Here is a 25060-nt window from a genome sequence, read left to right as displayed (position 1 = left end):
AGGTTTCGGAGGTATCGGAGAACTGCTGTCAGACACTCACCTGGCATTGGTGATGCTGTGCAGCAGTCTATGGGTGTGTTCTGAGAGGTCAGAAGGTACCAGGATCTCCACAGGGTTGACCTTTAGGATGCGTCCCTCCAACTCAGAGCGGGACGGGCCGTCCGTGAAGCAGTCCATCAGCACGTCTCCCGTGCTTGGCTGGACCGCCTGCACACAGCATGAGAGGTAATTACTCACATACATCAAACGTGGCACAGAAAGCTAAAGACAAATCAGAAAGCTTAAGACAAATGCCTTCCCTTTGAGTGAAATCCAGAGTGTTCATTTAAAGTATACTCTATAAGATTTATTTTAGTAGTCTTTTTGGCGGCACCTCTTGTCTGTCAGTTGTGTGTTAGGAGTGCGATTCCCAGAATTCAGTTCGAAACAAAACCACGGAAATACAGCTCCAAAACGCTGCAGGGACACGATTTGGACACTTTAACCGTGTACTTTCCATCCATAGGCCTGTCACAATTATTACATAATCGCATGATTGCAATTATTTTAGCATAATCGTCATTATCGTTTCCATGTGGAAAATAATTCATACATTTTCAAACATCCTATATTAAAATTGGCCTAAGGGAGGATGGGCGGATGCAGCTACGCCCAAATATGGAGTTTGTTGTCTAACCTCAATGTGTTGTCATGTTATCAGGTGCAAACAAATCAGTCAGTTCCATATATGGGCACAAAAGAGGGCATGCCTATATATGGGCATATACTGATGACAACAGGGATCTCCAGATATGGGCATAAAAAGGACATGGACTGACAGATACAGAGATCTCAATGTACAGTATGGGCATACAATGGACACGGACTGACAGATAGAGATCTCCATATTTGGGTATAAAAGCGGCCCGAACCTCTAGTCTAAAAAAACAAGACCAGGAGACATGGTTCTGCCAGACCCAGACTTCACATGACGTGTCAGCCTGTGTCTATGCCCATGTATGGACGAAAGGGGGACAGACTTTTATGGCTGGGGCCTAAGGACAAAGTGACCAAAACCTGTTTTTTGCCCATGTATGGAGAAAACAGGTACAAAACATGCCCATGTATGGACGAAAGGGGGACAGACTTTTATGGCTGGGGCCTAAGGACAGTGACCATGCCCAAGCGGCCATAGCTGAGTGGTTAGTGAGCCCGCCTAGGGAGCCAGAGGCCCTGGTTGCCCCAGGTACGATTCCAGGCCAGACCAGCATATGTGTCGATGAAATGAAATTTGTCCCTGAGCAAGACTCTTAACCCCTAATTGCTCACAGGCCCTCATTGGAAACAAGCCCGCAAGGACTTTCATGAACGTCCTGTTAAAAGGAAAATTATCCTATCCCATGTATGGAGAAAACAGGTACAAAGCCTCATGTAAGCCTGGGTCCGGCAAAAATCACACCCAGTGTGAAGTGAGCGGTGCTATTTATGAGTTATTAATTTCATCATGCATCTCGGTAGCCAATCACAGCACGTCCTGCGAAGTGACGTGCTTAAATCTTTTACATTATTATTAATTTCATCATGTGTCTCGCTAGCCAATCACAGCGCGTCTGCGAAGTTTGAAGTTAATTTCATCATGTGTCTCGCTAGCCAATCACAGCACCTCCTGCAAAGCTTAGCCTATGGGCGTGTTTTCCACAGCAATGGAAGTTCACAACACAGATCGTCCATTTCCGCTATTTATTTATTTTTAGTTATTAAATATGTCAGTCATTTCTTTGTAAATTTAAGTTATTTGTCATGTATGGGGGTTTGTTTCCGAAGCCTAAAAGCCAAACAGAAATGTAATTTGTATTTTTGTGTTCCAATGTTCAATACCAAAAACACAATTAAATCGTTAATCACAATTATTTGTATGACAATTAATCTTCAAGTAAAATGTGATGATCGTGACAGCCCTATCAATATTCTCTTCATCAGTGTTGATCCCACTACTTACCACCAGGCCAACGGTGAGCTGCTTCCCTGGTTTGTCCCAGTTCTCACTGACACACAGCAGGTAACTATCAGAGGGGTCCAACACCAAGTCATCACAGCCCCCCTCCTCCATGTCTCCCAGACGACACACCGGGTTCACATCTCAGGCAAACGTTAAAGAAATCACTCTGCGTTTCATTCTCATGTGTACTGCTCGTCAGATACAGTGCATAGAAAACGGATCTGTTAACGCCTCATTTTTTACTGCGCTCTGTGAGATGTCTGTAATTCTATCTAGTCAATTAATTCCTACAGGAACCTCCGTGATCTCTGATGTGCTTCAGATTTTGATGAAATGCATTGTGTGCCGGAAACAGGCACAAGACGGTATTTCATTAAATTCAGGTGCTTGACTGTGTTAATAACATTTGATTTCATCCGTAAAATTAATGCATTTCATTGAATTTCATCCCTCTATTACTAGAGGGAATATTGTGTAAATTAAACATAATTACACTACAGACATCACACAGAGTTCAGTGGAAACGAGGCGTCAAGGACCATACGAGCAGCCTGGCATGTCTAGCCCAAACTACGACTCACAGTATACTTGACATTACTGCAGAGTGCCGACCATTTCTTCAGGGACCCCAGTCAACTGATTATATACTGTAGGGTAAGCGTTAAAATGTTGGGTTAAGTGGTTAACACATTTCAAAGTGTGGACTGATGTGAACATTCAAGCTGAAAATGGTCTCTGGAGAAAATACAGATTTACAAACTAAATTCAAACATCCATGACTTATTAAAACGCACAATAATGTTTGTTTAGCCAACATTGATTACATTATTCCGGTAATTCAGTAACGCATTCATGAATATGGACAAAATGTCACACATTTATGACATTATAGTACTTTAAATGTATAACTCATCTGAAGGAGTATATGCTTTATACACAGTATGTGCTGCTCACACACACACACACACACACACACACACACACACACACACACACACACACACACACACACACACACACACACACACACACACACACACACACACACACACACACACACACACACACACACACACACACACACACACACACACACACACACACACACACACACACCTCATATTTAAGGATACCCTCTCCCACCAGAGTGGACTTGGTGTAGAGAGCGCTGAGTTGACGAGTAAACAGAGTGTTCTTGTTGGCTCCTGAGGCTTTGATTGCTGATGTCTCTGTCTGCTTAACTACGCCGACCTACATGAAACAATGACGACAGTTTAGAGAGCAGTCACTGAACCAAGTTGACAAGAACCCACTGTACACAACAGAGTGGCATTTCTGAGGCTTAATGGGTTTAATATTCTACTTTACTTTAGACTTGATTAGGGGTGCAGATATCATGTCTGTAGGGTCAGCACTCATCCACCTCCTAAGCAATTTGTATTCAACTCAGCTCATTAAGTGTCATGGAAAGCCTGAATAACTATTATTATTTATGATTATTCATTATACTGGGTGTTGTTATACGATGATCAGCACATCAGTTGATCAATGAATTATTAAATTAAAATAAAGCACTACAGTCACTTGTTCCTATGATTGTTTTAACCACTTGAACCGTAGACAGGGATCAACTCGTTTAGCAGTTTTCTGATCCGGTCTAAAGCGGATATAACTGTGTCATGAGGCAGGCGGAAACCATGGGGGAAACCGAGAGTGCTCCTCAAACGATTCTCCTCGACCAGAGGGGCTATAATTTGTTTAGTCAAATTGTTTCGTTTCGTTTGGCATAATAATAATTTTGTAAAACTCGTAGCGTGACTAGTGAGTCTAAACTACTTGATTGCAGCGCCAACCGGAAACCATGACCGGAAACCATTTTCTAGAATTTTAGAGTGGGTGTGGCCTAGACCGGATCACACTGGTCTTTATGATGCAATGATGACGCGAGGTTACTTGAACCCTAGCATCCCTATTCTGGGGGGGAACTTTCACAGACGATAGCAGATCTATATGACACGTTATGAGCTTACAGATCTGCAATTTTTGGTGAAGAGATTTGGTGTAGAGGGGAAAGAAAGCAGACCAAGTACAGAGCCGACCCCAATCAGCTACGTATTAGTGTACAAAGTATAGACTAGAGGGTTTATGTGGTTAAAGTAGGCTAGCATTATCTGAGAAGAATGGCTATAAGACATGCAAATAAATAATGTCAAAGTTATGTTATTGTTGCCTTACCCACACACCGGGTGTGTGACGGATAAACGCTCTGAAAATGCATCATGAATATTTCACATCAAACTATTCATATGGTGATGCCTCATTCATACAGGTTGATGCTTTTATTTGTGTTAAAAAATCGACCTCATTTTGAGAAATAATTGCATGGCTTTATCGCAATGTAACATTTGTGTTCTGTGTGGAAGTACTCATGACACAAATCATTACTCTAAGTAGTCAGATGAGTGGTATAGAAATCAGTGTGCCTCTACAGAAGCCAGAGTGAAACCAGACTTGGATTGGTGCGCCCGCCTCTCCTACCTTGTGTCCGTGGGAGACCAGCCGTCGTACATGAACAAACAGGCGGTGTGTGGGGATGCTGCAGGTCATGAAGTTGTGGTCCAGATGACAGTAGATGTTGAGCTCTTTCGCAGCGATCTGCTCCCACATACAAAGACAGATACACAAGTGGTTCTAATGCAATCGTTTACACATCAAAGCACCTATATTTTATACTGCGATCTGAGCTTTTAGATCTATTATCGCTATAGTGATGTAACATGTTGGAGCATTTTCGCCTATACTGAACAAAATAGGGATGACAGGTTGGAAGTGTTTACACACCACAGCTCTGCTGAATATTATATATTATTTTTAAAGATTGATCGATTATAAAAACAGTCATTAGTTGGCTGCAGCCGTAGTGTTAACCTGTACAGAACAAACACACTTTGTTGTGAATGACAACAGTTCAACAACAAACACACACACACACACACACACCTCTGCATCCTCTCCAAAGAACCTGTACTTGTATCCACACTCCACGGCCAGTAAGGCGTCCTTATGCTGTTCCTTAAGCTGGACGACCTGCTGCTCCAGGGGCGTGTAAACAGTCTTAGAGCGTTTGCAGGGCTGGTCAGAGGGAGAACTCAGCTCTGCTCTCTTTCCTCCTCCTGGCTTGACTAACTTGGTAAAGCTGAACCCCTGGAGATGGACCAAACAAACTATATTTGAACCAGTTGAAATTCACTTCAACAAACAGACACATTTGAAAACGCAGTGAGGGGGGGGGGCGGGGGGGTAAACCACAGTACAGCCTTGTGCTGTCCCACCTGAAGTGCATCATCGACTCCCTTCTGAACCCCTACAGTTTACCTATAGAATACAACGTACAGTAGCCAACTACTATACATTAAATACAGTAGTTGGCTGTCCAAAAATAACTGGGTGCTAGTTTATTTTCATTATTATTTAACTGTAACTTTACATTTAAATTTTGTATGTTCAAAGTTAATCACTTTGATAAAGTGTTCTAAAATAAAAGAGGAAAGGGGACTTGAATTGTTTTATTTTTTTTACAAGAAACTTGTCCAGCACTTTGATATTGTGTTATTGTACGTTTAAGCACTTTGATTTGTTATATTGTCAGGCTAGGCTAAACTAAGCCTTTTCTAGGGCAGCTCAGATGCATTTTGTACACGTAAAAGAGTGCGAAATGTTTTTTGTTTTGTGCTTTTTACTGAACTGAACTGCACCTACTGTACCTAATCTGCTGTACAGTATATAGAATATATTGTGAAGTTGTTTACACAAAGTTAGGTGGCAGCTACTGAAGAAAAAATGCTGGTGGTGTATACAACATACCAAGTTTTTTCTTTATTATGCACATGTACATTTGATTTGATGATGCTCTTTTTATTCTATTTTTGCACTCTTTCTTTAAATCTTTTTACGTTTTCTATCATTATTCTATTGCTATTACCTATGCTGCTGCATTGTCTGAAGGAAGCCGAACCTAAATAAGTTTTACTCTTATGTACCTGTACACAAGATGTAACAATAAAGTACAACCTTGAACTTTGAACCTTTCATAATCGTGTGAGAGAGTCTTGATCTCAGTTCTTGGGGGGTGATTCACACTTTAGTAAGAATTGTGCAGCCAAGAATTGTGCAGCCATACAGCCATCTACCGTATCTACTGCTGCTTAACTTTTATTATTGCTTATCTTTATATTTTTACCAAATAGTTGTAAATAATTGCAATCTTATCATACTGTTGCTTCGACGGAATGTGCCATCCTGAATGAGACAAATTCCTTGTATGTGCAATCATAAAAAATATAAATAAATCTGACCCTGACATGTTGATGCCTAGCACAGCATCAGTGAAGATAATAGTTATTCCTTACCTGCTTTTCACCTGCTTGTCTCCCCTCTTCTGTGACTTCTGCCTCCCTCTCTTTCTTTAGGAGTATGTCGTTACTGCGGCACTTCTCACTAACATCACAAGGGGGCGTAGTTGTCTTTCCTGGGTCACAGCTTGCACTTGTGGTGTCACCAGGCCCCTCATTCATGCTCTCCTCTCTGGCATCAGTGGCATGGGGCTCAGTTGAACAGGCAAAGCCTTTCAGCCGTGCCATGGTGTGTGAGGAGAGGCCGGCTGCAACACGAAACGATGGTGTTTTGGTCTCTGAAGAAAGAATAAATACAATAATGGAAACATTACTGAAGTACAGGGGACTCTTGCATAGTTGCTCCTACTCAGAGTTAAGTGCTTGGTGGTGTCTTTTAAAGTGGCTGGCAATTATTTGTAATATGCTGGGTTCATTCATATCTCTCTTCAGTCAAAATAATCAGATGTTGAGGTGTATTCAATGCTCACTTTGCTCACTATCCGTTTATGGAGCAACGCTTTTGCACACACACACACACACACACACACACACACACACACACACACACTGACACACACACACTTCTGTATTACTATACTTGTGAGGACATCAACATTTTAGGACCGCGATTTTATGAATGCCATTTTTTTGTTGCCATTTTTAACCATAAGCTGGAAAGTATCTGATCTACAAGCCCACAGGTAACGTCTATCTCTCACATTCTACTTGTGGGGACGGTAACAGGTCAAGTGGGCACCAAAACCATCTGGCCACTAGGGACATGTGGGCACCTGGGCGAGTAGGCACCTGAATTAGGATTCGTCCTCAAGTGTTTTTTAACTTTACATAGCATGCTGCGCTGTTGTTGGTAAGTGATATTTAGACACTGTTCTTTAAACCCCCAAACACAACATAACAATGAGGTAAAGAATACAATATAAGAGTTTATTTGCCAAAGTAGTGCTGAGGTCAAAAGTACATTATAACAGAGTTAGAGCACAATATTAGAGTGTACTGTATTTGCAAGGACAAATTGAGAAAATGGTAAAATACCTAAAATAATTAAGGATGCTCAAAAATAGTCAAATGATCAATGTTAGGATATAGAAAACATAGCTAAACAGTACACTATACAATGATAGAAAAAATATAGTAACCTACTGTAAAAAAAAAATTGAACACTTTCCAATAAAATTATAGGAAAAAATTGAGATAAATAGTAGCCTACTTAAAAAGAGAGATAAAAAATCACACCCTGTGTGAAGTGGGCGGTGTCTTGCTAGCTAATCACAATACTGAATGGAGTCGATCAATCATGTACAAAGGATAAATACATTTATTGAAACACTCTTTATGATGGACAAACCATAACCAAGTTATGGTTGCTTATATAGGGCTATGCACATGTGTCATGTGACACTGGCCAATCACAGTCCTGAATAGGCTGTGATTGGCCAATCACAGCGCAGGATAATTCTACTAATTTCCTGGGCCCAGATCACAGCGCAGGAAAATGTACATTTTTCCAAATCTCACTTATAGGGGCGGTTTCACCGCCCAAAAATGAGTAGCATACTGTTAAAAAATTGAGGGAAAACACTTTTAAAAACGGCTGAACTGAATGCTAGGATAAAGAAAACATAGCTGAACAGTACACAATAAAATGATAGAACCTCAGTACTATTTATTTTTGGCAAATAAACTCTTATATTGTACTTTTGACCTCGTTGTTGTGTTGTGTTTAGGGGTTTAATGAACAGTGGGTTAAATATCACTTACCAACAACAAAGCAGAATGCTATGTAAAGTTAAAAAACACTTGAGGACGAATCCTAATTCAGGTGCCCACTTGTCCAGGTGCCCAGTTAACTCCACCCCTAAGTGCCCACTCGTCCTAGTGCCCAGTTATCCCGGTGCCCACCTCTCCAGGTGCCAACTCGTCCAGGTACCCAGTTATCTCCACCCTTAAGTGCACACTCGTTCAGGTGCCCACATGTCCCTAGTGCCCAGATGGTTTTGGTGCCCACTCGTCCAGGTGCCCAGTCATCCCAAAAATATGGTGCCCAGATGTCCCTAGTGCCCACCTGTCTTGTATTCGTGGGGACATTTGGTCCTCACAAGTATTATCACACACAGACACAGTCACACACCTTTAACGCTCTGGTCGGATACAACCTCACAGTCCACATCCTCAGCCTTGTGTCCATTGTGGGACAGTTTAGCTCGTTTGCCTGGCAACCCGAAGCCATCATCAGAGCCAGAGGCATGCTTCTGCTGCAAGACACAAGTAAACATCTGTAGCTATACTAGTAACTAGTGGATAATATCACATACACTGCACATGGATTGGTGTAATCAATGCAAGTATAATGTATTCGGCCAAGTGTAAGACTAACTCCAGTACTCCTCACCTTGCCTCTAGAAACATGGTGCTGCTCAGCGGGCTTTTGATGAGCATTATTCCCTGATTTGGTGTTAGAATGAGACCCACTGTTCTTGCCACTCGAACCCCCGAAATACTTGCTAATGGAGGTCTGAACGCCGGTGCAGGACTTCTTGAGTGATTTAGGCATGCTCGCGATCCTTACAACACAACATATGCGTCATGAATTATAATGCATGATTCATTTGCAAGTACAAAAAGAAGAAGATCATGAAGGACGACCCCAGGCTTTTTCAAAACATTGTGGTACAGTGTCGCATGTGCTGAGATCACACCCGGCGCGTAAATGACGTCGGACATAGATGGCGGAACAGCGACCCCCCGTGGCAGACTTTTTTATTCTAGCATTAATCTCTCAACACCAGTACTGCCCTAAACATGTAGTGTTGTTGTAATGTTGTTAGTAGGAATAAACCATAATAACCATGTCATTTTACAAGATACAAGAGCTCTCAATTATAATGATTACATGTTTGAAGGATTCATAAATAGCCTCCATTTGAATTTCTACAAAACTGATATACTTGTCATATAGTAAACCCACCTGTGTTAATAGTTTTATTGTGGGATGTGCAAATTCCTCTTACATGCTTAGGTGCTCTATGAAAAATCTGAATTCCACTAATTTAACCCCTTGTTAGAGCCAAATCTGGGTTGGATGTGATTTGTGGAGCTTCCTCTGGTGTTGTGATTGTGGACTCCATTGACCTTTGTGAAGTATTTTGACAGGTACATGGGTGTCTTTGTGGTGTAGTGTATCTTGTAGACCAGGCCCATTGCAAGTTGCTGTACTCTGTCCTCTACCCTGAGCCATCCGAGCCTAGAAAAGTGAGCAGGGGTTAGATGAGTTGTAGATAAGGCCAAGAAGTAGCCTTACCAGTTTGTTTTGGGATGTCTGGAGCCTTGTTTTTAAGGCCTTTGTGGTGTGTACTGTGTTCAATGAGGTGCATACATAAAGTCAAGAGAGCAAGTCCTGTGTGGCCGTGTCATCTTTCTGCACCATAAGGGGACACAACCACCAAATCCACAAAGAGTAGACTTTTGAGTAAGCTCCAGAAAGTTGTCTGCTTCCACTAGACCTAGGCCTATGTGGTGTGTTCTTCTCAAGAGGCTGTCATGGTTGTTGCTTACAATAAATAAGCTATTTTTGTGAAATTACAAATTTTCAAATCATTTTCTTTCAAATACAATACGATAATTTTACATTTCCCATCTGGCAACACTGGGCCCCAGTAACCCACACCTAACACTAAGGCGGCAAGGCCTGATAATAATCATTGCTGCTATAGACTCTATACAGCAATTGTTCTTACTGAACAAATACTCTATGGTATAGGCCTACTATAGAGTCTTTGTTCAGTAACAGCCAGGGGTCTCTCCATCTCTAACGCTCTTTAACAAACAGAAAATACATTTTCAGGTGGGTTGCCAATTTCATCCAATCAAGAGTACCATTTATCAGCTTAAATTTATAGTGTATAAATGTTTACATGTTGTCTACATGTTTATAGTGTGTAACCGCCTACAGTTTAGAAATGCTCTGCGCTTTTCTTTGTGTGAACACTTCTAATTTCACTTGTTTATACTCCATGTGTTGTCTCTCCTGGTATCCCGGACTGAAAATGCATTTTCTGTTTACTAAAGAAATGGAGAGACAGGGTGACCCTGCTGACCCATACTGAACAGTGATCACTGAACACTACAGCAATGCTTGCTATCAGAATATAGAGCTAACACTTAAGTCAATTTCACTTACTGCACCTCATAGCTTAAAGTGTGTACAAATGTGTATAGAAACACTTCTCCACAGCTTTTAACCAATCTGCTGTGCTGCATAACCTTATGTACTGTAACCTTATGTTTATGTGTATGGCACCTGAGTCAGTAAATTACATCATCGCTGTCATAACGGACCCTACACGCGGTTCTCCACTAGACTGTGGAACCATTAGCGCACATGTTTGTACGTCCGAAACTGAACAATGTTATTTGTATTTTATTTTTATTTTCCTTTCTGTTATTTCATTGTGTTGTGTTTTTAATTGTGATATGGACCTATCAACCTAGGTCTGAAATAAAGATATAATTGAATAACCACTTCTACCAACTCTACTAGTTGACCAGGGTCTCCCAGGGCTCGCTACTGAAAATAGCCTGTCTTGTGAGCTTGTACATCTGCTATTTTCGCCTAATGTTTGCTCCAGCATAGAGATGCAAGGGTTTCTGTGGTTAAACTATGTTGAAAGACACAAAATCAGCAGGAATCACAACATTGTAAATATATTTTTCATAAACATTCCTATTTAAGGTTACCAATGTATACTTTAATTTTTAAACGTGTGTATGCTTTATTTCAAACCTTTGAAAACAGATTATTTGGCTCTATCTAGTGGCAGCACTGAGAACAAGGGAATGGGATTATGGGAATGCATGTTCAAAATAAGGGGGAGTGAATTCTGATGGGGAGTTGGAAAAAATGGCACAACACCTGCCCTGTATTCTATTGCATTTACCTATACTATCTTGTGAACCAGGATCTTGACACTGTGATGTCAAGGTCAAGGTCATGACTGTGGTCATAGTCTAGACTGTAAAGTTTACTCATACAGTGAGCGTTATGCTGTAAGCTCTTTGACCACAACAAACTCATGCCTAGCCTACCCATCCATTATAAATATTCATACGTTAAATACATTGACAAAGCATAATGTGTCAAAAGTTACGATTCATAAATATCAACAGAAGGGAATGAATGTCACAAAGCCACCTGAACACGTCAATGACATGAAGTGCACGACTGATGGCTAATTGTGAGGAGTGAAGTAAAAGTGCTTTACAAATAAGTGAAAGGTCATGTAGGCAACCAGAAGCAATCTTTTTCTACCACGTAGCCTACACAATAACAAACAGTCTAGTCTGTCTTGTAATTTATCCACAAGATTAACTTTTTCACTTAGGCTATGGGCTGGTAGAAGGACAAGGTCATTTTGGCTAATGTTATTCAGGTCACTTGTAAAGAGCCTTTGTTAAGAAATGCAAATGCTGGAAAAACAAGCCGGTTTAAAGAGGTTGCATGGGGGGGACCCACAATCCACTTCCCTTCTTTTAAAGCCACAGGTTTCTTTAGTCCATTACTCTATTTGTACATCACCCCGTCCCCTTGCACGATGAAGCTGTGTGGAACCCTGGCATTTCTGTTTATGACTATATCTACAGGTAAGAACTGGTATATAATCATTAAAGGTTACAATTCAGTATAAATGGTTGTCTTATTACTGCAATTTGTTTACAGAGGTTTTCCATGTAACTAGCCTGGGACAAATAACATTATAGTAGAATAATGAGGCCTTTTCCAGCTCAACTTGTAACAGTAATGTCTCCTTAGTTCATGGATTAAGATGCTTCTCATGTACTGCAACTGAACCCTATTCGTGCACAGACACCAAATCATGTCCCATCATCTTCAACCGCTGTTTCTCCTTACAATTTGATGGTAAGATGGCACACCACACGTAGCAAATATAGTTCGTATTTAGTTTATCATGGGTGAGATGTCACATTTCATCATAAAGGTTGCAAGTTTGTGTAATCAAGTAACCGGTAGCCTACACTTGTACCAACCAATTGATGCAATTTCTTTAGGTCACTGTTTCATTTCTTTCCTTTTCTTCTGTTTACCAGGTTATAACATGGTCACAAAGGGCTGTCAGAGCAGCATAGCGTGTGGAGGCGCAATGGCTTGCTGTGAGGGAGACTTGTGTAACAGCGCCAAGCACAACGGTCCTAGCATCATACTGTGGCTGTTGTCCTCAGCTGTTATTATCCTCAATTTGAAGATCTGAAAAAAGGAATTGAATTCCTCTGAGTGAAACGGCAACCCTTTGTTCTCTCCTTGCACCACTTCCTGTCTCTATTTGTTTGATTCAATGAGAAGAAAACAATGTGTGTTAAACTTAATCTCTTGTCTTCCTGGTTCCTAAACACAATAATAAACAGAAAAATAATTAAACCTAATAATTGGTCACCACAAAACTGCTACATTTTTTTATTGACCACTTTCGGTACAGTGTTCACATTTCCAGTGTATAGGTTGGTTACAAAAACCTATTTTGAAAGGACAGGGATAAAACGACACAAAAACAAAAGTCAAATCATATTTCATGAGAAAAAATTAAAACACATGGTTTTTATGAACTTGAGGACTGGTGTATCAATGTGACGTACACAGTCAAATCTGAAGTGTTAATCTAACTCTGAAAGTGTAATTAACACGACAGATGTTACTGCATAGCTTCTTGGTTAAATTCATGTTTTCTCCACATGCAAAGCAATCGCAAACAGGATGACAAACCAGAAGGCCACTATTTGCCCCCCAAAAAAGAAAATGTAAAGCGTAGCATAGGAAATCAGGCAATGTGGTTTATATCTATGGCACACTGAGGCTATAAGTCCTCAAATAGTCTTAATGAGGCAGAAAAAAGTTAACATTTATCGGAGGCTGGAATAAGAAAATCTACACATTACTAGAAAAGCATTAAGGAGTTTAAGAGTGACAACATACTAATGAGTGAAAAATAAATAAATTACTTAATGCAGTGTTGTTTCATTGTATGGACTGGAGTAGTTATACATTCATTGTATCTTCCGTTTAAGTTGCAGCAAATACACTATGAAAAATATTGCTGTAGTCTTTGGCAGTCCACCTAAATAATGCAAGAATATTCATCCATGGCTTTTTGAAGGCTCTCCCATGGTAGTGAGCCCATGGCCCATCGTCATTAGCTAATCTTTTATTAGCTTAACAAAAAACAGAGTTGTGTACTGCAAAGGAAGAGATGGATTTTGTCCAAAACTACGATTAGTACATACACTTTTTGTTTATGTAATCCCTTATTATATCCCTATCAAATTTAGCTTCAAGAAAGCAATCTAAGATAATATTAATACATTTAATATTACATAAAAAATACTAGATTACATAGTGAAAATAAATTAAGCCAGTCATTTCAAAGCATTTCCTTGCAATATTACTACGACAACTGTTGACATTGAGAAAATCTCAAAGGTGCAAATTATTATGATCATAGGCAGTTCGATAAAAATTTCAATATTATTTCAAGCTTTCATGGCCATCAGGTAGGAAATTGAAGGCCATATCGGCATAAATTATAATGCAGCAGGCAAGGTACAGAGCCAAGTTGTTTTTTAAAACTAAACTTGACTGTTTTAAGGTTATGATATCTTGACTGAGCTGATAAGGCAAAGGAACAAGGCCGGAGCGTGTTGCTGAAAGACATGGACGGGATGTGAATCTGGCATCTTTGAGGACAATCCCTGATTAGCAAGGCAAATGAGCAACGCAAATATTCAAACTATTGCTACAATGTCCTTCATATGAGTTAACTGCACACTTTGAGTAGATATAAATAAAATAAATGTATGGGCTCTTTAATGTCTCCCCTGAGCTGTGATTGTATTAACCAGTGCGAGTGAAAAATGCACAATACAGTAGCTGTTGGCACTCAAATGGTGAACTGTTTGTTAAAACACCACAGATCAAGGAATGTTGACATAAACATTGTCAGTGTGCTGAGTGACACGCCTAAGCATGTTCTACATAACAAAACACCAGTCTGTACAGATGCTACAATCCTATCCAAAAGCTAAAAAGGAAAAACTAAGCTAGGAGAAAGTGCAGTGGGTGACTACACACAATGGGCCTGAGAATGCAAAATGGTTGTAAAATGCGTAGAGTTTTGTTCATTTTGAGCTCAACTGGTGGGGCTTTCCTATGATAGAGCCAATTCTATGTTGACATCAGGTCAGGAAACATCAGGTAAACTTGGAATGTCCTCTGAGTCGGGGTGCAATGTCCAACTCAGAGTGCATTATTTGTTGCGCTTCAGGAACCAAACAGTGTCAAACCACAAACTAAAATACACATTGCTTATAATACCAGTACATCTTTTACTCTCACACACAAACCCACATGGTAAAATGGGACTTAGTCTTGCGTAGACATATGATCAAAGATTGGCTAAAACTGGGTGGAAACAATTAACAGTGTGTTAAAATAACAGCATTGCAGAACCAATGCAAAGACTTTAGGGCGGTCCTTCATATTGGGACGGTATCAAAGCAGTAGGTTTGTTCTCTACGATCCACGCCCATTCAATAAGACGTATCAGTAGGCGTAGATCTTTGATTGCCTGGCTACGCGAGACTAAGTGGGACTAATCCCACTGCTGAAATAAAGTTCAAAAGATGGCAGAGACGAGGCACCCAGGTAGCTCACCTGGTGGAGCATGTACCTATGAAAACTAAGTTCTTCCCGCGTGGCATGGGTTAAAATCCCACCCGAGGCCCTTTGCTGCATGGCATCCCTTTCCTGTATTTTTGTCACTATCACAGAATACTGGAAAAAAATAATCTTTAAAAACATGGCACAGAGACACGAATGTTGATCCTAAACCACCACAACCATTCAAGCCTAGCTGCTGTAGACCAGGAAGTAAAGTCTTGAATCTAGACAGCCGTAAAATGGAAGACTGTGTGATCATCACGATACAATCTCAGGTCAGTTTGACTATTAGCTGTGGAAGGCACACATGAGGATGAGGAACAGCTTAAAGATGAGAGTCAAAGGATTAGAAAGTGAATGTGAGTTTCGCTCTAATCCTGGCAATGGGGCGTTACTATGATCTAGCTGTGGGCAGAGAGCAGGGTCAGTAAAGATGTGGGGTTAATTGTTATTTACGGAGATCACTCTCTAACATCCTGCTCTCCCTTGACTTGTGTGCTCATTAGAATCTGTGTGGTTGTGTTTAAGCCATTCAACTTGTGTGCTCACTAGAATCATCATATTGTGTGTGTGTGTGTGTGTGTGTGTGTGTGTGTGTGTGTGTGTGTGTGTGTGTGTGTGTGTGTGTGTGTGTGTGTGTGTGTGTGTGTGTGTGTGTGTGTGTGTGTGTGTGTGTGTGTGTGTGTGTGTGTGTGTGTGTGTGTTGGGGGGGGGGGGGTGCATGTGGATTTGGTGTGGATTTGGTTGTGTGTATAGACATGATTGTGTGATTGTGATCTGTCATTCAGTGCACCCATGTAAAGTAGGCTATTTCATCCAGGTCCACAGGGTAGTCTGTGAGATACATGGGGCCCTTATCGAAGTGCTCTCCCTTGTAGCTCTTCCACCGTCCTGCCGGCAGGTAGATGTCTCTCTCCTGCTTACCGGGCTCTAGCACCGGAGCCACCATAAGGTCATCCCCGATCAGGAACTGGGAGTCGATCTTATAGGCCGCCTCATCGTCATTGGCGATCCACCAGAGGGGACGTACGATCGGGTCTCCCGTGTCGAGCACTTCCCCGGCCAGTTCTAGAACCCTCGGGGCCACCAAGGTCTCATGAAGCTCAGTGAACTTCTGCGCTATCTCCACAACCTTCGGATAACGGCATAAATATGTTAGTATGACAGGGTAACCAGGACCTTGAATGACCATCAGCAATTTGAGCATAAACTCCTTATCTCCTTATCATGATGTATTATCTTGTGTCCTTGCTTACTGCAAATCGCTCTGGATTAAAAGCGTCTGCTAAATGCCTTAACTGTAAACTGTAAACTGTATTGATTGCCATCAATACAGTTTACAGTTTTGGCACATTGGTTAGGGACACTACCTTGTAGCAAGGGCTGCTGCTTCCTTAGGTGTATTTATTGGCAAGTACATTTACTCGATAATCGACATTATGAATGGTCCGCTGGCCCAGAAGAACTATTTAAAACGTCTGGGCCAGTAGAGCACACCTTCCACTTGCCTGCTCGGGCTACTAAAATAATGCCTTGTAAAAAGGCATAGACCTGCAGTAGGTACACTACAGTGCACAGAGCGGTGTTTATTTAATCTTTGTGGTAAAAGTATTTAAAGGGCAAGACCACTTTGGTAGAGGTTTGGTTTGTGTAGTTACCTTGCCATGATGTAACTCCAAAGGTGGACAAGAAATGAAAAATAACTGCTCCATTAATTAGAAATTGATAATTAAAAATATGCTCCCCATTGACTTACATTGTACACTGAAACAGCTGTCAAAGTCACTCTTTTAGCCCATAAATGAACACAAACTAAGCTGTTTCAGATAATATAGAACATCACCAAACCCAGTACTGTTTATTTTTTAATCAAAAATGTAACTTCCTGATGATTTTACTATTTGAAGATCCGGATCCGGATCCGCCGATCCAGTCCAGGTTTTCTTTCTAATAAAAATAGCTAAATCAACAGTAAGTTAAAATTTTTATTTAAAAAAAAAAACAGTACTGGGTTTGGTGATGTTCTATATTGTCTGAATCGACTTTGTTTACATTCGTTTACGTGCTAAAAGAGTGACTTTGAGAGCTGTTTTACTGTACAATGTAAGTCAATGGGGAGCATATTTTGAATTATCAATTTCTAATCAATGCAGCAATTATTTTTTATTTCTTGACCACCTTTGGAGTTACATCATGGCAAGGTAACTACACAACCCAAACCTCTACCAAAGTGGTCTTGCCCTTTAAAACCAGTTACAAAGAAAAGAAAGTCACTGGAAGATTTGAGGGAGAATATGAGTACAAGAGGAAAAGAGAAAATTTCCGCCAGCCGCACTCTGTTCTGATGTGTACATAAATCATGAGTTATGCTGTGTACAGTATATTCCAGCATAATCCCAGTGCAGGGCTAAGAGTAGCCAATACTACCTAACCATTATATATATACTGTACTTCCTGACAATGACAGACAAGCAGAAAGTTAATTATAAAAATAATAATATTCTTTACCCTTGTGATCAGAATGAGATATTTTGACCATAACCATGATATAATTATTTTAATAATAATCCAAAACAATTTCTTTATAGACATGTATAGTAACTAGCTATATATTTACACACGATATGGAATAGGCTCAGATGTGAGTTTTTTAAATTCTTGATGAATTTTCCTGGGCTAGTAGTTACAATAATAATGATAATGAAAAGCCACTGGCCCGGAGCAAATTTCCCTTACGTCTACCCTGCTCCTAACCGTGATAATCCATTCTCCAGCACCCTGACACCACCTCCAGCTCAAAGGCCAGGCCTTTTTGATCAAGGGCACTGTTATGAGCAGAAAGGCCCCAGTCGGCACCCAGTGGGATTCAAACCCGAAACCTTCTTGTTGTGAGGCAACAGTGCCCCTGTAGCCACCCACAGGTACCAAGCTGCTCCGTACCAACTTATTCCAAGAACAGTAACTTATTATAATTATGACTGCGATCATTATCAACTGGTTAGCTTTGCTCACCTCTTTGTCATAGGCCCAGGGTGGTATAGAGAACTGCATGGCAGGCATGAAGGCAGACAGCTCTAACCATCGGATGTAGAGCTCCTTATCCGGCAGACCATCTTCACCATCTAAACCACCTAAAACACAACACAGTACTCAAGACTCTACCCTAGATAATGAAACCATATCAAAACAAGTCTTCAACACATGTGTTCTGTGGGTGTTACGTACGTGTGGTGCGGTTGGGGTACGCGTTGCCTCCTATCATGTCAGGCAGGACGAACTGGTAACCCAGTATGCTTATAGTCAGCACAGTGGGGATGATGGACTTGAGGCCCAGCTCATAGCCCCACACAGAGTCCCTGTCAATGATCCTGAAAAAGCAGGAGATGTTCTGACTCTGGTATCCCACCCTTAACTCAGCACGTTCGCTGAATGGCATGGCCATCTCTGTGTAGCGGCGGGTGAAGGTGGAAGGGTCAGCGAGGGGCACCAGGGTGCTGAATTGGCGCGGGAGGTAGCTAGTCTCCCCGGCGTCAAACTTGAAGGAGACCACATCGTAGCGCTCCTTGAGATCGTGGAGTTGTGCAGTGTACCACTCGCGGGCATCCGGGTTGGTGAAGTCTAAGATCCCGCCGATGCCATTCCACCACCGGACGAGGGCGGGCAGCTCGCCACTTGGCTCGCGCACGAACAGCCCTCGCTCCACACCGACACCAAAGTTAAAGGAGTCATAGTTGATGAACGGATGTGTCCACAGCGTCACCCGGAAGCCATCCTCACGGAGTTTGTCGAACATGTCGCTGGCGTTGGGGAACTTCTGCGGGTCGAACTCAAACTCCCCATAGTCAGCGGTGTAGCGGTCATCCAGCTCCAGGTGGGAGCAGTTGAAGCCATGCTTTGTGATGTCAGAGGCATAGCTCAGCAGCTTCTCCTGGGTGACGGCCGTCTTGTGGAGGGCCCAGGTGGACCACACCGGGTGTTTGAACACTTCAGGGGCAGGGACCTTGATCGGCTTCTGGAAATACCTTCGTACCTGTGCAAAACATGCACACACAAACACAAAAATGTTGGCAAAATTTGTATAGATTAACAAGAAAATAATAATTGTTGATGTCATATATGTGTCAATATAAGTAATATTTTGGACAGGTACTAAATTATAGCTCTTCAATCAAAACAAGGTAAGAACATATGGCTTAGTTTGAAAACTCACCATGTATTTGTGAATGGAGGTGACGTCAGACCCCACGCACACCCTGTAGCTGAGCTCAGGCAGGGCCTTTTGTCCTTCCAGTGGTTTGTATGGCGAGTCCTGGTAGCGCGCCTGGAACCTCAGAGTCCTGTCCCGCTCCGACCAGCCCAAGTGAAAGGGAACCGAGTCGTTAATCTTGATGGCGGTGGCATTCGACGACAGCCAGTAACGTTCCAGGATCCCCCCAAAAGCATTACGGTTGGAATAAACGTCACTCGTGATGAAAGGGCGCGGCTCCTCTTCACCCTGGAAGCTGATCGGCCAGTGCTGCACCGCAGTCTCCGCCCCTCCGTACCAGTGGGAATCATTATAGGACATGGCGTGTTCCACCAAGCGCTCATGCTCCAGCTCCTCCCAGCGAACGCGGTAGCACATAACCGTGTCCTTGTGTCCATCCACTGTCTGGATGAAGAAGTTGAGCTTCCCGGAGTCTGATTGGCTGCAGGACAGAGTGTTCCTTTCCTTTTTTGAGCACGAGTCAAGGTCTAGAGTCCCAGACCTGCGGAGAAGAGGAAGTGAGATTATGTGGTGGTTATGCACAGCTCTTGTAATTAACTCCTGAATTAACTCGCAAGCTATGCATAATTTATATTATATGAATTACACAGTAAAATCTGAAGTGTTCATTTAACTATTGAGAGTGAAGAACTGTAACCAAATGGACCAATATGGGTCCATTTTGTTTGATTTTACTGTGTAATATCATTCGACCCCCATGCTAACTGTGTGTTATTCACACTCCTTCTCTCCTATGTAACTGCAGGACATGGTTTTGTATCTGTTTCTGTCCATAAGAGAGCAAATCTACTGAGCATGTGACCAGGTTTTGTTCGTTCCCCTCAGGGTGTGTTATCATGTGTCGGTCTAGTGTCCAGCTTCTCATTGTCCATTCACACAGCACATACACACACACACACACACACAGGCAGGCCTGGTACAACTCTGCACCCAGCAGGCAGCACTATTCTCATTATGATCGTGTGCATTGTATTGATTGATGTCACCAATGGGAGGGTGAGTGACAAATAACCCCCCTTGATTCTTCGTTCACACAAGCAAACCATGACACAAAACTACATTTCTGAATGAAACGTAACCTAAAATACAAATATGCGATGCAATGTGCCAAAAGCAGTATGATAAGATTTCACTTCATACATTAAACACAGAGTTTAGGTCCAGCAAGAGAAAAGAGAACGGGGAGAGAGAACGTCGTCTACATAGAAAGAGAGGGGAGACAGAGGCTTAAGGAGTCAGCCCACCTGAAGGCCATAGTGAAGATGACAGCCCCCGCCTGGTTGCGGATGACAAAGCCGTCCTTGTTGAGGTCGAGAAGCTCGGCCTTCAGCAGCTGAGCCTTACGCAGCGAAGCGGAGTAGTAGCACCAGGAGACCACAGCGGCCAGCACCAGCACACAGCCCAACATGCCCGCCAGCACCAGGGGGCGTCCTTCGCGGCCCAGCTTCTTCTTCATCGGGGAGCCGGACGGCCCGCCGCCCATCATCTGGTCCCCAGGACCTCCGGGGACGATCTGGTACATAGTGCTGCTGTGATTTATTTTCTAAATCACTGCTGGTTTGTGCATGCCTGGAAGAGTGGGATTAAACAGTCAGGCTCGGTAAGGTATATTGTGTAGATTAACAGATCTAAAAGGTGTTAAGGTTCCATCTATGAATAAGTAAGTAGCCTTGGGAGCCGTTGGTTGGTTCCCAAGCCATGTGACCCATAAGTCAGGAAGGAGCCTATCTCCTGTTTCCTTAGCATGAGGCAGCTTGAGGTACACATATATACACTATAAGTACACATGGGACACAACGCTGGAAGTATTTCACTGGAGGTTAACCCCAATCCACCCCTGGTCTGTCACAATTATTACATAATCGCGTAATCGCAATTACCTGGGATAATTGCTATTATTTTGCATAAATAGTCATGTTGACAACTGTTCATCCAATTTCAAACATTTTCCAGAATTCTACAGAAAATCGGCTTGGCAATTTCGACTATTTTTAACAATTTAAAAGCATAAAAGTATTAAATATGTCAGTAATTTCTTTACATATTGATTTGTCATATCTGTCCTGTGTAATTTTTGTTTGCAAAGCCTAAAAAGGCACACATCATTTGTATTCATATGTTCCAATGTTCAATGACAAAAACACAATTAAATCATTAGTCGCAATTATTTATATGACAATTAATCATCAAGTAAAATGTCACGATCGTGAATGGTGTATGATAGCCCTACTCGTGATGCCGAGTTCCAAGCAGGGAGGCATTGGGTACCTTTTTTCTTTTTGATAGTCTATGGTATGACTCAGACGGGGATAGAACACCGACCTCCTAGTCTCACTCTAACCACTGAGACATGACAAAAGGGTCACTTGCTTCACAAATCCATTTTAAAAGGTCTCCCGATGGAAGAGCAATGGATTCAGGCTAAGTTAAAAACGCACATGCATGCAGCCAACCAGCTCAGTATGTGACATATATTGTGTGTCATCTCAAAGAAAGGTATGTACACAGGAAAATCCTCAGTGTTAATGTATCCACTTATATCTAAGAGTGAACAAATGTAAGTAAATGGACTCAAACATTTGTACACTCTCACAGTTAAATTAACACTGAGGATTTTATGTCTACATTGTGCTTGTGTCCTGCAGCAGAGTACAGCAGCTGCTTGCAGCAGCAGCAGCAGCAGCAGTAGTTCAACTGAGAGCACGGTGGAATTCTTCTGGTGTGTGGCAGCATGTGGCAGCATGCCAAGCCCTGGAGGTAAAAGCACCAGCTACACCACAAAACACCCTCTTAGATTCTACGATGCTAACCTGCAGACACCCTGTCAGCATGTTTCAATTACATTTATGAGATCAGGGCACCTTGGAAATCTGTAAACACTATTTATCTGGGGTAGCCCTCAAATAACTGTACTGCTACAGTTCAGTTGTGGAAAGCCTATATTTCCAAAACCACATTGCGGGCCAATCATCCACAGCAGAGCTGCACAATTACACTACACAGCCTCTTTGGGACTAGAGGTTTCTGGGGTTCTGTCCCAGCTCGGCAAGCTTTATTGAAATGTTAAATTTTCATCCACACAGCATCCTCACTGAGGAAAGAAAAGGGATGCAATGTTTAAAAGGGGTGCAACAGTTAATTTAACTAACACATCAATTAAGCGATTATAAAAAAAATTACATTTTCAAAAATAGCTAAAATAGTATGCAGTATCTACAAGCTCACAAGTCCTGATGTGACACGGCTATTTTAGCATGACACCGTTGTATGACAAAGTATAAAATATACTAATTGATTTAGTCAATTACAAAATAATCTATTATAATTTTTCAGTGTTGATGCATTGATATATAATATAAACAATGTAATCATCAAAAAATACTTTCTTCAATCGATTATTCAATTAATTGAAAAAGTAATCAACTGAATAATCTGTACTGCTTTTGTCTCAAAACTCTGGCACAGGTCGTGGTTGTGTTACAGGTAACGGCCTAATAAAACCGTTGTGTTATTGAGAGGAAGCTTGCAAGCTAAAAATGAGTTCCTGTGTACGTGTATAAGTTATAAACCTTCTTAATTCAAAATTTGTTCCAGCAATTATGAAATGTCATGATACTTGACCTTATTAGTAATTTAAAATGCTTTATAATGTGTTATGATTATTGTTATAAAGCATTATGATTATTTCTGAGTTCTTATAACTATAATTATACAGTGTTATAAGCAGATCATAATGCCTTATAAGTATGTGTATAATGCATTATAGACATGGGATGCAAAGCAAGTGTTACCCATTTTTCATTGGAGAATCTATCACAAAAAGAAAACAGTTTCTGGGTGGATTGTGACATGTCTTTTTGTATTTTAGTTACAGGTTAATGGTTTAAATTAGATCCATAAGCATAAGGAATATGAAGATTTCCATTCCACATTTTCAAACCCAACTTTTCAAATCATTCTGTAGGTAAATGCAATAATTACTCGACAAATTGAACTTTGTTGTTAATGTGATTTATTTTGGGCTATTTCATTACTGATATTTTGTGATTCGAAATGCATCCTTTTATGAATTAAAAGATGGCTTATACAGAAATTAGTATATAGCGTATCTGTGCCATAGTAGCGTCAGTGTAAGTATACTGTCAATGGCCTGATCCTCTCTCGCTCTCATGACTGTTTACATCTCGCTCTCAAGACTGTTTACATCTCGCTCTCAAGACTGTTTACATAACCTATCCTGTTTTTAAGTAAAGTAAATTATACATGATTAGAACATGCTTAAACACTCGACAATTAAGTTCTAATATTTATACAATTGCTACAAAACCTGTATATCCAGTCATTTTGGGGCATAAACAAGAAGTTGAAGTTGATAAATTTAAGTCTGATAATGATGTACCATGCATGTTTCAAATATTATTATTTTTTACATTTTGGACAAAATAGAAGAGGTGCCCAGATGTCCCTAGTGCCCACCTATCCTGTATCCGTATATATCTTAGTTAGTAAGTTAGTTTAGTCTAGCCTTGGATCAAGACTATCATAGATGTATTTTATCGAGTCTGACTTATACTTTCATAGACGTGCGAATGTAAAAATCGATCAAAAATACATCTATGATAGTCTTGATCCAAGGCTAGTATATCCGTAGACAATATAAGTGTTGCTCTATTCGTGATTTAAACGGTCAAAGTGTGTTCAATAGCCTTTGATTGCTCAACACACCATTGTTTTTTTACTTTGTTGACTGATGGTAGACAACTGCTACATTGTGGCTGCTGGTCCAGCTAAACATGCGTAGTGTTTGCAGTTGAATTATTCTACCCGAGGTACAGGTGACATACTTCTCTACAGTACTAGGACCATAATAGGCTAATATGATATCATTCTAGTACAACACTACCCATTACAGTATGCATTCGACAGCCGTGGAAAAACTCATCGATATTCTTGCTGCATCTCTGGGAGGTTTACTGTAACCAAGTTGCTCCATATTTGCTCTATATCTCCATGGCAGTTTACTAACGCTACCTTTGAATAAACACGTTCATTTCAATGAGCAACAAACGCCTATACTTTTAGTCCAATAATAATATGCAAGTTAACTCACCTTTCCCCCCGACTCCTGTCCTGTGTGTGAGTGTGTGTGTGTGTGTGTGTGTGTGCTGTGGAGCACTGCGCATTTGCAAAACAAGTTTTCGAGATGCGACCGGAAGTAGACCGAAAACAAACGAACCCGCGTTACGGGCTTCTGGGAAATGTAGTGCCGTTGTGCCAATACCAATCATAGAGCTATTTAAATAAATACATAATATACGGTAGTATTACCGGTATATGTAACAACACAAGTTACACAACGAACATATAAAAGATAAACAAGCACGAGTTGCGGACACAACAGATCTATAAACAACGGACATAACAGATCTAACAAGCTCTCTGTTCTTTTGACAAGAACACTATGACAGTATTGCCAGGTTTTGAGAGAGAAACAAGCAACCAGGCCTATGAAAACAAGGCCAAAAGAAGCGAGCCCTTCGCCTTTTAAACATTGGCTATTTTCAAATAAATCTGGAAAACAATTTGACATTTTAACAACGCAAATCTTCTATGGGGGTCCCTGGCATAAAATGTTTTCAGATGGGGGTCTGCAGACAAATACATATTAATTTGGGGGT

At 41.2% G+C, this 25060-nt stretch overlaps 3 protein-coding genes across 4 annotated transcripts in view; 1 reads left to right on the top strand and 2 right to left on the bottom strand.

Moving 5' to 3' along the window:
• msh3 (mutS homolog 3 (E. coli)) overlaps positions 1 to 9065 on the bottom strand; it is a 62231-nt gene extending 53166 nt beyond the window's left edge. Inside the window, exons 1-8 of one of the 2 annotated variants that reach the window (XM_080434407.1) lie at positions 8783 to 9065; positions 8522 to 8645; positions 6388 to 6668; positions 4979 to 5182; positions 4517 to 4633; positions 3112 to 3229; positions 1979 to 2118; positions 41 to 207 (exon numbers count right to left, since the gene is read on the bottom strand). In XM_080434407.1, coding sequence (XP_080290533.1) covers positions 41 to 207; positions 1979 to 2118; positions 3112 to 3229; positions 4517 to 4633; positions 4979 to 5182; positions 6388 to 6668; positions 8522 to 8645; positions 8783 to 8944 — 1313 coding nt within the window. In that variant the 5' untranslated portion in view covers positions 8945 to 9065. The remainder of the gene's footprint in view (positions 1 to 40; positions 208 to 1978; positions 2119 to 3111; positions 3230 to 4516; positions 4634 to 4978; positions 5183 to 6387; positions 6669 to 8521; positions 8646 to 8782) is intronic. The other variant, XM_080434408.1, reaches the window with a different exon arrangement.
• Positions 9066 to 11981: 2916 nt separating this feature from the next.
• Positions 11982 to 12656, top strand: LOC308088948 (uncharacterized protein; the record flags this gene model as incomplete). Its single annotated transcript, XM_080433529.1, has 3 exons — positions 11982 to 12030; positions 12200 to 12307; positions 12496 to 12656. 3 exons carry the CDS (start codon positions 11982 to 11984, stop codon positions 12654 to 12656), a joined length of 318 nt encoding a protein of 105 aa, XP_080289655.1.
• A 188-nt stretch (positions 12657 to 12844) lies between these two features.
• Positions 12845 to 24577, bottom strand: LOC308089630 (myogenesis-regulating glycosidase-like). Its single transcript, XM_080434470.1, has 6 exons — positions 24493 to 24577; positions 20627 to 20951; positions 19326 to 19863; positions 18341 to 19145; positions 18128 to 18246; positions 12845 to 16247 (listed from the first exon to the last, which is right to left on the bottom strand). The coding sequence occupies exons 2-6, from the start codon at positions 20902 to 20904 to the stop codon at positions 15900 to 15902; spliced, it is 2088 nt and encodes a 695-aa protein (XP_080290596.1). The 5' UTR covers positions 20905 to 20951; positions 24493 to 24577; the 3' UTR covers positions 12845 to 15899.
• Between the last annotated feature and the right edge of the window lie 483 nt (positions 24578 to 25060).

The sequence above is a fragment of the Gymnoscopelus braueri genome (assembly GCF_963280865.1).
Source record: "Gymnoscopelus braueri genome assembly, chromosome: 7".
Classification (NCBI taxonomy): Eukaryota; Metazoa; Chordata; class Actinopteri; order Myctophiformes; family Myctophidae; genus Gymnoscopelus; species Gymnoscopelus braueri.
This window is presented reverse-complemented; position numbering and strand designations above follow the sequence as displayed.